General features: G+C 50.7%; 2 protein-coding genes across 7 annotated transcripts; both read left to right on the forward strand.

Annotated features, from left to right (window-relative positions):
* Positions 1 to 491: 491 nt before the first annotated feature.
* LYRM7 (LYR motif containing 7) lies at positions 492 to 3,887 on the forward strand. The gene is made up of 5 exons (XM_032953705.2): positions 492 to 596; positions 1,319 to 1,391; positions 2,152 to 2,222; positions 2,307 to 2,388; positions 3,009 to 3,887. The coding sequence occupies exons 1-5, from the start codon at positions 579 to 581 to the stop codon at positions 3,077 to 3,079; spliced, it is 315 nt and encodes a 104-aa protein (XP_032809596.1). The 5' UTR covers positions 492 to 578; the 3' UTR covers positions 3,080 to 3,887.
* Positions 3,888 to 4,022: 135 nt separating this feature from the next.
* Positions 4,023 to 16,000, forward strand: LOC116942113 (CDC42 small effector protein 2-A-like). Of its 6 annotated transcripts, none has more exons than XM_032953701.2 (6): positions 4,023 to 4,754; positions 6,173 to 6,290; positions 12,150 to 12,262; positions 12,583 to 12,701; positions 13,055 to 13,208; positions 13,594 to 16,000. In XM_032953701.2, the coding sequence occupies exons 3-6, from the start codon at positions 12,209 to 12,211 to the stop codon at positions 13,678 to 13,680; spliced, it is 414 nt and encodes a 137-aa protein (XP_032809592.2). In that variant the 5' UTR covers positions 4,023 to 4,754; positions 6,173 to 6,290; positions 12,150 to 12,208; the 3' UTR covers positions 13,681 to 16,000. The 6 variants fall into 6 exon arrangements, with proteins under 6 accessions (XP_032809592.2, XP_075922852.1, XP_032809591.2 ...); XM_076066737.1 differs by lacking the exon at positions 4,023 to 4,754 and adding an exon at positions 9,632 to 9,739 and having other exon boundaries at positions 5,413 to 6,290; XM_032953700.2 differs by lacking the exon at positions 4,023 to 4,754 and having other exon boundaries at positions 5,419 to 6,290.
* The last annotated feature ends 937 nt before the right edge of the window (positions 16,001 to 16,937 follow it).

A 16,937-nucleotide genomic window follows, 5' to 3' on the forward strand; every position in this document is an offset into this window, starting at 1 on the left:
CGTGCTATCGATTCCACTTCACTCGCGTTGTCGATTTCACTACTGACGCGTTATCGATTTCGATCCCTCTCGGAAAATGTAATGAGTCGATTCACCTGGATCGGTTCGTGTGCAGTTTGTCAGAATTTGCATTCGGGAAAACAAATGCACTTTTAATTTTAACGAGTTAATTTTGCTAATTATTGCAAAGGCAAAATAGTGGTCGCGCATTTAAGAGCTCGTTTATTCAGTTCAGTAAATATCGTGGATGTGACGTCATCCGACGCGGCATGCAACGGCATGTACTGAGGTTGCGTGACGTCATACACGCGGCACAACCGCCAGGATATGACGTAACAACCTTTGTGCGTGCCTTCATCGCGCAACGACGCCGCAATGTTAATCCGTGCAGCGTGACGTCACATTCATGTCGACCAAATAATTCCGTGACGTCAACCGCTGGTGATCGGCACGTGCTGCTATGGCACGGCTCACTTTGGTGTGACGTCATGTCGCCCCTTCCGCGAAACGTAAGCACATGACGTAATATTTCGCGAGATTTGAGCACGTGGGAGGAGCAGGAGACGCGAGACGTACGCATGGCGGCCCGGGCACAGGTGACCCCGCGTCTCCCCTCGCTCCCCGAGGGGTCACCCCGTGTCCCCCCGTGTCTCCCTGCTCCCGCGGGGTTGAGCCCGCTCGCTGGGTCCCGTGTAGATCCCCTAGACCACCCCCCTTGATGGGGGTGCAGTGGGCGCTTAGTGATGGGTGGACAAGGTCGCGGGGTCGCGCGAACGACGGAGCTCACGTGGGGAGTTGGTGATGGGGGTGATGGTGGTGATGTGGGTGGTGGACGCATCTGACAATCATTTCCGTCAAATAACCCATAACATCTGAGTCTGTGCAGTGACGTCCTGCCATCAGCGAGCCTTCCACACTTCACGTGACAGCTTAAGCATTGCACCTAGCCCGGCACAAAACGTGCATGGTAACGTCACCGTTGATGATTGGGTGTGGAGGTGATAACGATAACGATCACTGGTGCAGTAGTTAGCGCACTGCGCTACGCACTTTTACACGTGAGTTCGCTACCAGACCGCGGTTAACATCAATGGCGAGACCTATCTGAAACGCGTCCTGTGCCTCCCCTAGTTCTGCTCAGCCTGAAATGAGTACCTTGTACGGACTGTGTACACATCAGCACTGAGGGTGGGGCAGAGGGGCCCTTGTCACACACGTGCACCGTGCGTGCCTTAATAGGTGCTCGCCAACAGCACCTGGCCCCAACAGTGACTAAATGTGGGGGGCATCTTTGTCTGTTTACCCCCGGCCTCCAAAGGTGTTGTCTCTCTTCCGCGCCCTGCACAAGACGCGGAGGCGCGTGTTCCAGGACGACGCGGCGAGCCTAGATGGTAAGTGATGACAGTGTACAGCCAGCCACCTCTGGAACCATCCACTGCTGAATGAGCCAGCCCTCCCCCCTCCTCCTTCCCCACGGCTTTGCGGGTCGTCTTTGGAGGTTATCTGGAACATACTTCACCAGGCGAGGAGCTCACACGTGACAACATAGCAGTAGAGAACAACAATTTATTTTGCGGCAGCCAACCCACCCCATCCCCTGCTGCCTACAACGAATCCCCATAGCAAACCTGTAACAGCAGTTGTGCATGGAGGTAGGTGGTCGTTCATCCTTTCGCTATCCGGACTCAAATCTGCTTGGATGGTGAGATCTAACGAGAACCAGGTGCATTCTGGATCATTTGGTCCTCGGCGGTGATGTTTTTTTTAGCGGCGAGGTTCAGTTTTTTCGTCTGACAATCGCGTGATCAGCCATGATCAATCCACTGCTGGTTAAAGGCATGGATTTCACCACTCCAGTGTCTTGACTGTCATGGTAATCGTTAGTGCATTGAAACTGTGGCAAAAGGCTAGACAATCATGGGTTTGTTATGAATTTCAAACTCTATGGATAGTAGAGCGGTGATCTTATAGATTTACTGGAAATCTGTGAAAAATAGTTTTATGGCTTATTGGATTCCTCCAGTATTCTGATTCTTTTTTACTTCATAAGCATGGCATCGTCACAGGACTGCGAGAGATGGCCGCGACTTGGATTGATGATGAAACATTGCCGCTTCACCTGTGCATGCGTCATCATCTCTCTCGTTGAAGCCGTACGGAAAATGATCAACGTGGAGTTTGAGAAGAACCGGCAGGAGTCGTCACCCGACAAGATCACCGAGGTGAGGATGGAACCCGTAGCATTGGAGGGGGAGCTGTCGGTGACCCCGTGACCCTATGAGCTGACCTCTGACCTACGCTTACAGCTGCTCAAGTTTGGCAGCGACGTGGAACTGGTTCTGAGGACGTCTGTGGTGCAAGCAGAGGTCATGGAGTCCGGGGCCCTGCGTGAGCTCCTCACACTCACGCCAAGGCCAATACACCGTCACACCGACACCATTACACCGACACCATTACACCTACACCATTACATTGACAAGCCAACACGCTGACACACCGTCACACCGAAACCATCACACCAACACCATTACACCGACACTTTTACACTGATACGCCAACACGCTGACACACCATCACACCGTCACACCATCACACCGACAGTATTACATTGACAAGCCAACACACTGATACACCGTCACACCGAAACCATCACACTGACACCATCACACCGACACCACACCGACACCATTACGCTGACACACAGTCACAAGGACACACCGATAGAGCATCACACCATCACACAAACACATGGACACAGCGACACACTGTCGCATTGACATACTCACACAGCAACATACCATCATCACCGGCAAAGCCATCATCACTATCAGCAGTGCCACCATCACAACACCTGTAGTGCCGATTCAACGACCAGCAGCATCGCGAGCAGGGAGTTACTTTCAGTGGGTGCTGGGTTCATGAACGTTAAGGCCATTCCATCATTCCCGTGCTGTGCTGTACTGAGTGGATCGCCGCTCGCTCACTCTTTCTTCTTGTCCGCCTTCCAGGCATCAACCCATCCAAGGAGCACATGGAGGAGGGCCCTCCGCCCGCCGGGGGCATTCCTAGGTGCTGTTAACAAGAGCTCATCACTGGCACATGCCCCCCTCCCCCACTCCGTCATCTACCCTGTACCAGGACCCCCCGAGGGCACCCCAAGGGTCCCCCGAGTGTCCCACCGAGGGCTCGCAGGAACCGCTACGCTGAGACCCATCGTCGGGTCCCAAGAGCTAAGCAGGACTGAGCTTGGATAGTGCCTGGATAGGTAATGACCACCATGCACATAGGTTTGCAATAGGCTGCTGCAGATGTACGTTGTGGGCAGAAGGCACTGCAGCAAGATCCATTGTTGTATTTTACTTCTATGCCCCCCATCCCCCCCGCCGCCTCCGCCAACCTGCACTGACCAGCGTGGTGAAGTATGGCCGAACAACCACCCGCGCACAACCTGCACGGTGCGGGGAGGCCCTCGTCCAGCAGTGCGTTGACAAAAGGGGCCGTGCATTGTAACATTGTTACCGCAAGCATGCGCTCGCTTGCCATTCCGACTTTTCTCAGAATCTTGGGAATACCAGCGCTCCGGACTAAAGAAGAGGGCGTGTGACGACACGCGTGCCTGGATTTTGCTCGTCGTTTCAGGCCTGATTTCATGAGTTGGCGGAGACCAAACTATTCCCCCCCCCGAACAGCCAAATCTTCAGAAACGATATAGGGGGTCATTCATCCGTAGGATAATTGTTGGAAACTGCCTCTCTCTTCACCAACACTTGAATTGGGACCCCTACCCCGCCCCCATGTTCAAAAAACAAGGCAGCCCGCATTCTCCTCCCCGCCCTAAGACTGCCTGCGTTGTCGCTTTGTCCACCAATAAATATCGATCGGCGATGCGCATGCACCTCACCGTGGATTATCTGTTGACGTTTCATGTGTCCCGTGTTGATAACGCCGCACGCCGACCTGTCGGGTTCAGTTCAGTTTATTTTGGTATAACCCTGTGAGCCATTCGGCTCTTGAATCGGGTGCAACCACAACAAACAAAAAATAAAAACATGAACAAGAAAACATCTTAAAGTGACTGTGACTGCAAATAGAAAATCCAGGAAAAAACAGCAAAATATTCCTGAAAAAGCACCGAACACCAACGCTATGTGCAAAAATCCCAGTGGGATGCAAGTCAAACAACAACAACCACAAGACAACTTAGATTAAGGCCATCTAACTCCGTACTACAACAAACAAACATGCTTCTCTTAAGTCTGTTAAGGCTATACGGGGGGATATTTGTCTTTTGTGCCTGTACGGGAGTGTGTTTGGGCGTAGGTGCTGGCCACCCACCCCTCTCGTGTGTTCCGTGCCAGCCTTCTGTTCATGCTGGGGGGTGCAGGAGGGTTGGGAGGAATTGGGGGCTATTCTGCTTTGGTGTTCCGAGCACGGAGGGGTACTCTGTTGTGTTTCGCAGCAATGATACACGGCCCGGCATTTATTAATTGGTGCGGTCCAAAGGCCCGTGTGACACCAAGCGGCCAGCAACAAACAGTACGGCACTGTCAGAGTTGCCTTTTTACGTGTTGATGCGAAGTTCCAGTGATCGGCTGTTCGTTGCTGGTCGCTTGCACATCACATGGGTCTCTGTTGCAATCGAAAGGCGTTGCATGCGTTTCTTGAGCAAGGTTATTGCAGTACAGTGCGAGCTTGAGACTGCGGTGGAAGGGAATTGTGAAGACGAGAGGAGGTGTTTTGCACACAAGCTCACGGTAATTCACATGCGTGGCAATTACAGCGGTGGCCAATTAAGGAAACTGGCGTTAAACCAGATGAGACGCAGGCAGAGATGGATTACATCCTGCAAGCGATGACGTATGATCGTGCTGTTCACATTATTTCGCCGAGTTCAAATTAAAACGTTCCAACGTGGCCTTGTTATATATGGCAGGGCAAAGGTTGGGTTTGGAGTGTATGACCAAAGTGTAGGTGACTTTTGACTTAACTTTCGTGACTGCAGGAATTCATATTCTTTGGTTCTTTCGGTAAAGTCACGTAGATAGAAAAATAATACAAAATAAATTGAATAAAATTTTCAAATAATAATACAACACTAATGTAGACTGTAGCCTGGTGCTATAATGTAGACTAGCCTGGTTATTAAGTTTGGTGAGTGTACTGGTAGTCTATAATGTAAACTGTAGCAATGGTTAAGCTGGGTGAGCGTACTGGCAGTCTATAATGTAGACTGTAGCCTGGTTCTTAACCTGAGTGAGCGTTCTGGCAGTCTGTAATGTAGACTTATTGGTTTATTCAGTAATGAAAATAAAATATATTTTATTTTTAAAAATTAAATGTATTTTATTTTTTTAAATAACATATATTTTTTTATTACTAAAAGAACCAATAATAAGTCTACATTATAGACTGCCAGTACGCTCACCAAACTTAATAACCAGGCTACAGTCTACATTATAGATTGCCAGTACACTCACTCCGATTAAGAACCAGGCTACAGTCTACATGAGTGTTTTTTATTTAGTTTCTTATTCACTTTATTTTGTATAATTATTTTTCTTTCTACGTGACTTTTCCGAAAGAACCAAAGAATATGTAGGTTCAATCTTGATTTGGAGCTTTCGTAACTGCACGAATCCATGCTCTTTGGTTCTTGTAGGTTACTTATGGTACAGTCCGTCGCGCGCGTTAACAATCGGCGCGGACCGTACCACTGTCTGTAGGAGACGGGTGTGGGGGGGGTACAGAGTCCGCACGTCTCTCAACGGGGCACGCGCCTCCCGAGAGTGGGCGGAGTAAATATTTATTTATTTTTGTGTTTGTTGGCCCCGCCTACGTGCGAACGTCACTTCCGCTGGCGATTCAAACGCGGAGGAAGCGTGGCGCTTTGGGTTGGGCCGGGCTGATCGGAACCTCGAGTGGTCGCAGCCGTCTCGGACTCGACGCCAACGACCCCGCTACTCTCTCGCCACCGATTCTGGGCCTCAGAGTAACGAAAGCAGAGTCGCTTCGGGGTCTTCTTAACATTTTCTTTCTGGGGCCGAAACCAGGATTCTTTAAGCGCAACCGAACAAGAGTGGTTGCGATAATTCGATCCGAACAAGAGGTCATCCAAACGGGGAGAGATCCGCGCATCAGTGCCGGGGATAAACGAGAACTTCCCTTGCACCAGGGCTGGGCTGGAACATCTGCAGCCGGAACGTCCGGGGGTTGTTCCAAACCAGAAGCCGGCGGAGGAGGAGGAGGAAGAGGCGTCAGCGCGGATCGCGAAGACACGGGGACCGGGAGAGGTGAGACACGGGGGGACATCCACGTGGGGGTGGGGGGGGTGAGACAGGAGACGCCGTGGGACAGAGAGACACCAGAGGATGAGACACGGGGAAGATACTAAGGCAGGAGACGAGAGACCCCAGCTTCTCTGTGTAAACATTGAGGGGATTGTTTGCTCTTTAAATACAGCAGCGCCTGACACTATGAGTAAATCAACCGGAATGTGTGCGATCTCACCTCGGAAGCTAAGCAGGGCTTGACCCTGAACAGTGCTTGTGGATGGGCGACAGCCACCATGCACAAAATCAATTTGTTGTACTGTACCTCTACGCTGCCGCGCCTATGCTCTCGCCGCCACCTCCAACCCGCACTGACCGGTTTGGTGAAGTATGGTCAAACAACCCCCCCCCCAAACATAACCTGCATGCTCGTTGTGTTGGATGCCTTCATCCAGAAGTGTATTGGCAAAGGGGCTGTTCGCTGTAGATGTACACCGCACATTGTTGTTTAAATGAGGAACGTGGAGTTGGTAAAACCTTCACTGCGGTGAAATCACACGGCACATGACGCACCTGGGTGGGGGGATTGTGGGAGAGTGGGGAGGTTGGTGTGCAGCGTTCATTTAGTTATTTCGTCCAGCAATGGATTGGGCATTGATGATTTTTTAGTTCAGTTTCAGTTTATTTATTTTGGTATAGCCCTGTGAGCCATTCGGCAATGGAATCGGGTGCAACCACAACAAACAAAAACACGAACAAGAAAAACATCTTAAAGTGACTGTGTGTGACTGTGCAAACAGAAAATCCAGGAAAAAAAACATCAAAATATTCCTGAAAAAGCACCGTACACCAACGCTGTGTGCAAAAAATCCCAGTGGGATGCAAGTCAACAACAACCATAAGTGGTGACAGAGCTGGGAGATCTTGTTCCCCACAATAACTTTCATTTGACTGATTAGTCAAGCAACAGATTACTTGAATAATTGGATAGCCCAGCTCGATAAGTTTAATTGATTGTTTTTGACCAAAACACTCAGATTTTTTTTCCCCTTTACGGTCACAGAGTACAAGCCCAAATGCCCAAAACGCCAAGTGGCCACGGACAAGCAGCACTACTGAAAGCGTACAAGATAAGGGAGAGGGTTATGAGAACAGGCAATTACAACGAGTAACATGATAGTGATGATGACGAAGAGGCTAATGTAATGGGTTAAAGGCGAGTCGAAGCCTTCCTATGACTTGAGCGCGTTAACTACGCGACAAGGGATTGGGTGGGGTGGTGGGAAGCGGTGGTGTGGTAGATGGTGGTGTGGTGGATTGTTGGGGTGGTAGTGTTGTAGGTGGTGGTGTGGTGGATTGTTGGGGTGGTAGTGTTGTAGGTGGTGGTGTGGTAGACGACGGTAGTCTGGTGGTGGTGTGAAAGATGGTAGTGGGGTGGTAGATAGTGGTGGTGTGGTAGTTGGTGGGGTGGTGGTGGTGTTGTAAGTGGTGGTGTGGTAGGTGGTGGTGGGGTGGTAGTTGGTGGGGTGGTGGTGGTGTGTTAGTTGGTGGGGTGGTAGTTGGTGGGGTGGTGGTGGTGTTGTAAGTGGTGGGGTGGTAGGTGGTGGGGTGGTAGGTGGTGGGGTGGTAGGTGGTGGGGTGGTAGATGGTGGTGGGGTGGTAGATGGTGGTGGGGTGGTAGATGGTGGTGGGGTGGTAGTTGGTGGTGTTGTAGGTGGTGGTGTGTTAGTTGGTGGGGTGGTAGATGATGGTGTGGTGGTATTAGGTGGTGGGGGCGTTTGGTTGGTTCATTGGTTGTGGCGTTTGTTGAACTCTGCCGTTTGGTGAGACTGTGGTTTGTGTGCGGGGTTTATTTAGTGTGTGTTTCCTGGGGTGTGTATTTGGTTTACAGTATTATAGTGTCTGACGTGTGTTTCCTGGTGTATTGGGTCGTGTGTGCTGTTTGGTGTATGTGTTGTGCGTTTTGTGTGTGGCGTCTGGTGTTTACTGGGTGTGGTGTCTAATGAGCGTGTGTGGTGTAGTATGTATTATACGTTGTGTGTGTTACCTCGTACGGTTGTGTGTCTGATGTGTATGTGGTGTTTGGTGTGTGTGCGTGGTGTGATACCTGATATGTGCGCCGTGCCTATGTGTGTGTGTGTGCGTGCTCGTGCCAGCTGTGAGTGGCGTGTTGTCTGTTCTCTTCAGAACACACCCCTGCTGCAGTACCATTCTGCATTGTTCCCCATGTCAATCAATCGGCCCCCCATCCACCTATTCAGCCCAATATCCATTCAGCAAGCACACCACTCACCCAGCCATCAACCACTCGCCCAGCCCACCATTCAGCCAGCTCACAACCAAGCCAGCCAGCCTATTACCAAGCCAACCAGCCCACCAGCCAGCCAGCAAGTGTGTTAGCCCACAACCCAGCAGGCCAGCCAGCCCATGACCCATCCAGCCCACCAGCCAACAACAATCCAGACAGCCAATCACCAAGTCAGCCTACCAGCCAGCAAGCTAGTTATCCCGCAACCCAACAAGCATGCCAGTCTGTTAACCATCCAGCCCACCAACCAGCAGATCCAGCCAGCCGATCACCAAGGCAGCCAGCCCCACCAGTCAGCCAGCAAGCTAGATAGCCCACAACCCAGCAAGCTAGCCAGTCAGCCCATCACCCATCCAACCGACCAGCCAGAAAATCCAACCAGCCCATCAGCCAGCGAGCTAGTTAGCCCACAACTCGGCAAGCCAGCCAGCCCAGCACCCATCCAGCCCACAAGCCAGCAATCCATCCCTGTAAAAATGTTATCTTAGTACCTTCCCTATCAGTGTGGGCACCTTCCCTCCCACTTCCTGTTGCTGCGACTGCTGCTGCCACATGCAATTTCACTATCGCTGAGTCCAGCAAACGGCTGCAGACCACTCATCTCGAAATCCCGATTGGTTCACTTTGTGAGCGGGGAAGCCATGGCCCGCAATTTAATTTCACATGGTCCGCAGCTACATGAGGCCTACTGCTTCGAAACAATCCTCAGACCAATCGGTCACAAATGAGGCAGCGTCGCTGAATTCTGACCAAGAACCCTAGGCTCAGGGTCATGGGATGGAGGGAGGGCTATCTGTCACCCTATCCCAGCCTTGCGGGAAACCTACATCCTGTGGCCCAAATGTGGCCCGTGACTTCATTTCACATGGCCCGTGGCCAGACAAGGCCTAAAACTTCTAAACAGCCCGCAAATTATATTTACCCATCACTGCAAGAATCTTGGCAGCACTAATTGGGTACTAGAGGCGGGGAATACTTTAAACCTGGGAACGATACTCTTTGTAATGTAAATGACATGCTCAGTCACTTGTCACTGTTGTTTGGCCCACCAAAGGTATTTAAAAGCCTTGTCCGGCCGTCAGCGAAGAAACGGATCCTCACGTCTGTTTCACTGCCTCTCCTTGACAAGAAGTGGGGTCTCGATCAGTCGATTGCTCAAAAGGTCAGTTGGCCGTTCATAACTCCTAGTCTCTTGCTCAGCATCTTCCCCCAGTTCACATAGCATGGTTGGAGTGGGCCATGGTGCTAAAAATTAAATGGGCCCCACCCTCTCCCAATTTCTCGTCCTCTTCGTAGCCCGGCCTCTCTGACCACCATGTCCCATTGCAGTCACACTGCCTGCACAATCGATAGCTATGCTGCTGTAGAGAGTGAACGCTAGGGAAGTCTTAGTTTGGCTCTACGAGCCACTTAAACGAACGCTAAACCCGAAGGGAACATTGCTTTTGTTCGATTAGCCCGGCGCCCGGTGACCCCCAGGCCGTCAGGCCCGGTGCAATTTCATTGCCTGCGCACTCGATAGCTACGCCACTGTTTCGCCACATTCCCACCACTACCAGCACCACGACTGCCACCCCCACCACCACCATGATCTCGCTGCTGCTGAGTTTTGTTGCCACGGCAGCGGGAGACTGCGGTTTTTGAGGTGCGTCTCGCGCAGAGAAAGTCGCTCGCCCACGCATCTGTTTTTTTGTGAAACACTGAGTACAGACCCAAAGGCCCACAAACGTTACTCGGCGTGCAACAAACATAATAATCAACGTTGTAATCGATAAGATTTGACACGTTTCTTGTACTGAGCAATATTTTTATTATGAGAGCTTGGGGAGGGGGGGGGAGAGACAATGGGAAAGGGAGTCCAAAGTGGAGCAGTGTGAGGGAAGAAGCAAAAAGAGAAGTGAGGTGACCTGTAGTTTGAGTGAGTGGGTGAATGAGTGAGTGTGTGAGTGACCTCCGGCGTTCGACACTTCACGTGGCCGCAGGGTGCACATAGCCTGGCACAAGCGTCGTGGTGACGTCACCGCCACTTAGCGGTGAATGGCGGTTGTTGTGTGAGTGGTTGAGTGTTTTTTTGACATGCGGGGTGTGGTGGTGGTTTGAACACAGAAATGTTGAGATAAAACAGTTGGGCAGACCGAGTTTTCAACATGGGTGAAGAAATAAACGAGTGAAATTCACGGGGACCAATAACCATGGCAGTAGCGATGACGTGCTTACCAGAATGGAAGAAGTAGAGCCGTTTATTCAAGACACAAGGTCACGATGAGGTCACGGGCAGTCGCTGGCGGTCAGTGGGTACCCGTGGCCCTGCTGTGGTATGTGTGGCAGGGAAGGTTTCATGAACTTAAATGGTTAAAAAAGTGTACTTTAGTCATAGGGTAGTAAGGAGAGGTGATGGCATGCAGGCCATTACCAGCTAAACTCAGGCGAGTCGTATAACCTGTTTTACCACAATTAAGGGAAATAAGGGTGATTAGAACTTGTCGTTTTTGAGTTGTGTCATGCTAATTAAATTAGCTTTACACGATGAAGTTGCCGAGGTGCAGTGTGGCCCTGACTTCATAAACCGATGACAAATACAACCCAAATTGACAACAACAGAACTGCCAGGCTGGTTGAAAAAAAATAACACGCCTCTGTGTGTGTGGGGAGTGGTGGCGTGGTGCTGGCCACCCACCCCCTCGTGTGCCGTGCCGGCCTTCATAGGTGCTCGCTAACATAAACTGTTCAAGGCTACACGGGGGATATTTTTCTTTGTCGTCATGGGTAGAATCGGCTGCCTTCGCTGGGTCATGAAGCCCGCATGCCCAGCCACCACTTTCCCAGCCACCGCATTCCCACGCAGCTTGTTTAGCTGGATAGAGGGTGCTAAACAGGCACGGGCTGGAGAGGAGATGGACTTATGCAGTACAGGAAGATGTGAATCTGAGTGGACTTAACTGATGAATGGTACCAGTGTTTTCAAGATTGGCCTCTGTGGAGGAAGCTTGTAAAGGACACGACTGGGCAGTTGGAGGTAGGTGGAGCGCCAGGCAGCAAAAACACAGCGAGTAGGCAAAGTAGGCGGCAGCACAGGTGGTGCATGTCAGTCATCCCAATCAGTCAACTCATGGTACCAGAGTTTGCTTCGTGACCTCGTGCCAGGTGAGCCATCAACACTTTACTTGGTCTCAAAGTACACCTAGCCTGGCACGAGCGTTCTAGTGATGTCACCGCGCCTTCGTGGCGAATGGGGGTTGTTTATCGTGTCTGTGTTTTAGTGTGTGATGGCACGTGTAGCGGTTAGCGTGCTGCACTATGAATCTGGCGACCCAAGTTCGATTCACTCTCACGGTCAACACCAGTGACGATTGTCTGAACCGGTCCTGGGCCTCCCCTAGGTCGACTCGGCCTCGAATTAGTAGCTAGTGTGGTGTGTAAACATCACCACTGAGGAGACAAATGTGGCCGGGCATGGTCTATGCCATGCCGGCCTTCATAGGTGCTCGCTAACAGCACTTGCCCTAAGTCTGGTCAGGCTATACGGGGGATGTTTGTCTTTAATGGAATGTGTACGTGTGCGTGGACGCTAGGTGATACGTGGTATACCCGTGACCCAGCGTGACGGAGTCGGCGTTGGTTCCTGGTGGAGATGAGCGAGTTCTGGATCTCGCTCGGATGCTGCGTGGCCGAGCAGCCTCAGCCCGTGAGTCCCGCCCCCCACCCCCCGCCACTTCATCCACCCTCCTCTTGCAGCCGTCCGCCATCACAACAACATCATCGTGCCCTCATTGTCACCATCTTCATCATCATACCGTTCATCATTACGCCAACTTTATCACGACCTCGTCATCACACAACGCGACGATTCATTTATTTAAAATCGATTCTTATGTGAGGTGGCTGCCGTGTGGCTTGGAGATCAGATACACCGAGCCGGCGTGGCCGAGTACCTGGGTTCGAATCCGGGTTACAGCCACCCCAACTGCAGCGATTGATCCGCCGCGTCCTTTAACCCCTGCGCAGACGCGAAGGAGGCGAATCGACCGGAGCATGATCGGAGAACCGACCAACTTCGTGCACACGACGCACGTCGGCTCGGGGGAGATGTTCAACGGAGGGAACAACACGAACCTGGTATGCATGTACGAGTCGCTCAAGCACGCACGTGCTGGGCAGGACCAGCATCTAATGCTCCTGGATCTCCCTCTACTCTGCGTAGTGGAGGTCACATGAAGAGATTTCAGACGTAGTTCCGAGATACCCCTTCCTCGGGCCATTCTTTAGCACGAAGAAGGGTCTCACTGCTCTGTGAGGTTTCCGAATGGATTCTTCGTCCCCTAACTCGACGCTGTGATCGTGCGATTGAAAACCGCTGGGGGGACGTTCTGTTATTTTGTCTTTGAAAGTTTCCCCTCGTCCCTTGTCCTCGCTCTCAACAACCCAGGCTCCCCGTCCTCTCCCTGCTGATCACATCGTGCCAACCTCTGACCCACAGATGCAGCACCAGATGCAGTCCAAGGGGGGCTACGGGAGGAGCTTGCGGGAATCAGGGGGGGGCGCCTCCCGACACCTGGTGGACACCACAGCCGGATGAGAGGGTGTGGGGCCGGGGTGTGGGGGGGGGGTGTGGGAGAGGTGCCAAAACCAAGGTGGGTGGTGTATGCCCGTGAATGCAAGTCAAGTGTCCCTCATTCTTCGGTCCTGTAAATAGACAGTGCCTCTAGGCGCCTCGTGTCAACATCACAATGCTTTGCTTCGACCTGCTGACCACCTCGCAGCTCAATGCATGCAAGCCACTAACCCTTGCCCCCAAAGCGGCGTAACCGCAGCGGGCAGCCGTGCGCTCTCGACAGAAGCCGGCTCAACCTCGCTTTCTCAGCGGCGCTTGTCTCGACGACTCGGGCAAACGTTTTGCAATAGCAAACCGCCAGCTGCGTGCCAAGGCAGTGCCCCTCCAGTTGCGTCACAGAGTGACCTCATATGTCGTCGTGTCTCATTGCAATCGGTGGTTAATTAAAACTCTGTTTATCTCAGCAGGTTCGCGTCTTCGTGACTCCTGGGTTCGGTGTAACGTCGCGACTCGCGGGAGACGACTCTTGTTCAAGCAGCCGCCATCGCTGACGCGAGGGGTGCGGGGAAAACTTTAGCAATGTTCTCCCTTGTGGTGGGACGAGCCACATGATGCGTTAACACTTAGATGATGTTCCTGTTCCTTTTTCTGGGTCACTTGTAAAGTATAAAGAGGGCTGTGTTTGATAGGGGAGCTTTAGGAGGGGTGGGTTGGGGGGGGGGGTTAGGGAGACCGACAGAATACAACGTAAAGCTCTGTTTGCGGTCCGATGCAGCGAGCACTGATGGGCGGGAGAACCCTGCGGCTCCTGAAAAAGCCTGACCCAAAAATCAAAACATCAAAACATTCCAAATCGAGACCAAATGGTGCCCTGGTGCCACCTCCAGACCATTGTTGTTGTATTTTTTTTTATACATGTAGAGTTAAACGTTTAGATATTTTAACGCCGCGATAAAGTTTCGTCAGCTCGCTAATCCACGTGCACAATTTAGAGAGGCCCAGCTGGACTGGGTAGCCACTTTTGCTCCCTGGCGGAGATTCATCGCCCCCGAACCACACGGCGGGATCGCACTTACATAGCTCGGCCTAGCTTCTCGATGCACGGTTTTGTCGCATCACAGTGGTGGCGTTAGTGACTGGGTAACTGGCTACGTTTTCCTCCACGGGTTTTTTTTTGATTGGACAGTTGTGCCACGGGTGTGGGTGTGGGCGGCTGCATTTTTGCGTCGCTTGATTTAGAGCTAGAATTAAATCATCTCGGCCCACTGCACGGCGTCGTTCCTCCGGTTGACTCGGCAGAGGTGGAGTTGCTGCTCACAGGTTTCACGGTGTCTGTCGCTTTTTTTGTTTACGACCATCTGGGTGGTGGGGGGCTGAGAAATGTAGCTTGCACAATAACAGTTTTGCATCAAAATGTTTTGCAATTATGGCACGGTAAGGGGGTGGGGGGGGGGGGTATGTCAGGCGTCGGATGAAGAAATGTGCATTGTCTTCCGCTCAATGCACCGAATGTTTTTAAGCAGACACCTGCTCTGTTCGACGGCAATGGTTTATAAATTATAAGTTACGTTAATTAAAACGGGACCACTTAAATTTAAATCTGGGTTTTGCCGAATATTGTTTATGGGAGCGTTCACTTCATGAGGATTGTGGCAGCGGCTGTCAAACGATGTTTGCGATGGGAATGATGTAGCGATGGGCGCATGTACATTACGTGATGATGGTGGCCATCACACGCTTGCTAACCCTACCGATTATTAAACCTGTTTTACGGCATACTGATTTTTAGAACGAATCATACTATATAGTCTTTGGGTCTTTCGGTAAAGCCACGTAGATAGAAAAATGATAATAAGAAATATCACGACGTTTCGATCGCAACACAAGTAATCGTCATCAGGTGAAAAAATATTAGCGGGAGAGCTGCGAAAGCAGGATGTTAGATAGGTTTGAGATGGGTGTAGCCCAAGAGTAAGTGGGCGGGGCTATAGAGGGAATTTTCGTGTAAATGTAAGATCGGAGAGCTGATGTACCTCCACGACTACGAAGGTGTGGAGGTGGCCATTGTATTGTGAGAGATTAGCGTGTCAACCTGTTCATGTAAGATTAGCATGCTAATGTAAGATTAGCATGCTAATGTAAGATTAGCATGCTAATCTTACATTAGCATGCTAATGTAAGATTAGCATGTTAATGCAAGATTAGCATGTCAATGTAAGAAAACCGGGCGCCACCGAAGCTGTGGAGGTGGCCACAAACCTATATAACATCCTGCCTCAGCAGCTCTCCCGCTATATTTTTTCACCTGATGACGATTGCTTGTGTTGCGATCGAAACGTCGTGATATTTATTTTATGATTATTATATTTTTTATATATATCTGCGTGGCTTTACCGAAAGACCCAAAGAATATGAATTCCTGCAGTCACGAAAGCTTTTAAGTCAAGAATCATACCACAGTAAACATTTAGTGATTCTGTGTTAGTGGTGGTGCACAATACCACTTTGTAAACCTTTTGGTGTAAGAGTTTTGATGCAGTTTCTGCTTTCAGAAAACTTTGCGGTTAATAGGTTTGCATATTGGTGACTTATTTCTCATATTTGTGGTGTTAGCAAGTATGTTATGGTGGTGGTTATACAATGATGATGATGACCATGATGGTGATCATGATGATGACCGGTGGTGCTTACGCGTTTATGATAAGTTGAGTGGCAATTCATTGATGGTGGCCATGTTAATGATGTGAGACCACGTTCCAATTTCCTTTTGCACTGATGTCGCCCTGGAAGCTGCGCTTGCGTAAGGCTCGTTAAATTAAGGCCGTGCGCGAACGCACTCATCAACGTTCATTAAATCTATTAAACAACAAATCCCGTCTGCTTGCGTTTCGGTGGTGAATCGGCGCGACTTGCAGCCACGTAACAATGCAAACGTTTCTTGATCAAAATCGATACTTCAAATACGTGACTTGTATAATATGAAAAAGACTGTACAGTACATTTGTAGTGAATTCAACTGAGTCGCAGACGCAGTCCTTGGAGGCAACACAATTATTGATACCGACACAAAGGAGTAACTGCCCCTTCACCAGTTAACAACCTATGGTGGTGGACCACCAGGCTAACTACACTAATTACACTGGGAGTAGCTACAACGGACAGGACCCCAGCACGCTGAGCGTGGTGCCACTCAGCGCTATGACTCAGCGCTCACCGAGCCCCCTCTAGGGCCGGTACAACACCCACGTATATGGGGTGTCCGCGATGTGAGTACATCGCACACCGTGCCTCTCCAGGGCTGGCGTTACACAATGACGTCCGCGATATAACTTCACATGCAAATGTTATATTCTTAGCTCTTTCGGTAAAGTCACGTTGAAGGGAAACAATAAAATATATATGAAACAATAAAAATTCTCACGACGTTTCGACCATAACACGTGACTTTACCGAAAGAGCTGAGAATATGAATTACTGCAGTCACGAAAGCTTTAAATCAAAATGCAAATGTTACTCGGCTCATGGATCGAGAAAACCTGTATGAGACGCAACACAGGAGGTGAACAAACAAACTAAAGGATTTGCTTCTTTAAGTTGTGACCCCCAAATCGGGACAATTCTTCAAGTCACTGGAAGAGTGAACTGTTGCTCCGGTTAAGTAACCGGTCGCTGTGGTTAAGGTCAAGAGGTCACAACGTTGCGGACGTCACCACCACACCTCGCGATCGCTTCTCCGGTGGTTGTGTTCAGTGTCTTACTTCCCCACCCAATTTCCCTAAGAGGATGTCAAATCGAACTCTGCCACGTG

This window comes from Petromyzon marinus, chromosome 13 (genome assembly GCF_048934315.1).
Source record: "Petromyzon marinus isolate PM22_M1 ecotype Great Lakes invasive population chromosome 13, UKy_Petmar_22M1.pri1.0, whole genome shotgun sequence".
Lineage (NCBI taxonomy): Eukaryota > Metazoa > Chordata > Hyperoartia > Petromyzontiformes > Petromyzontidae > Petromyzon > Petromyzon marinus.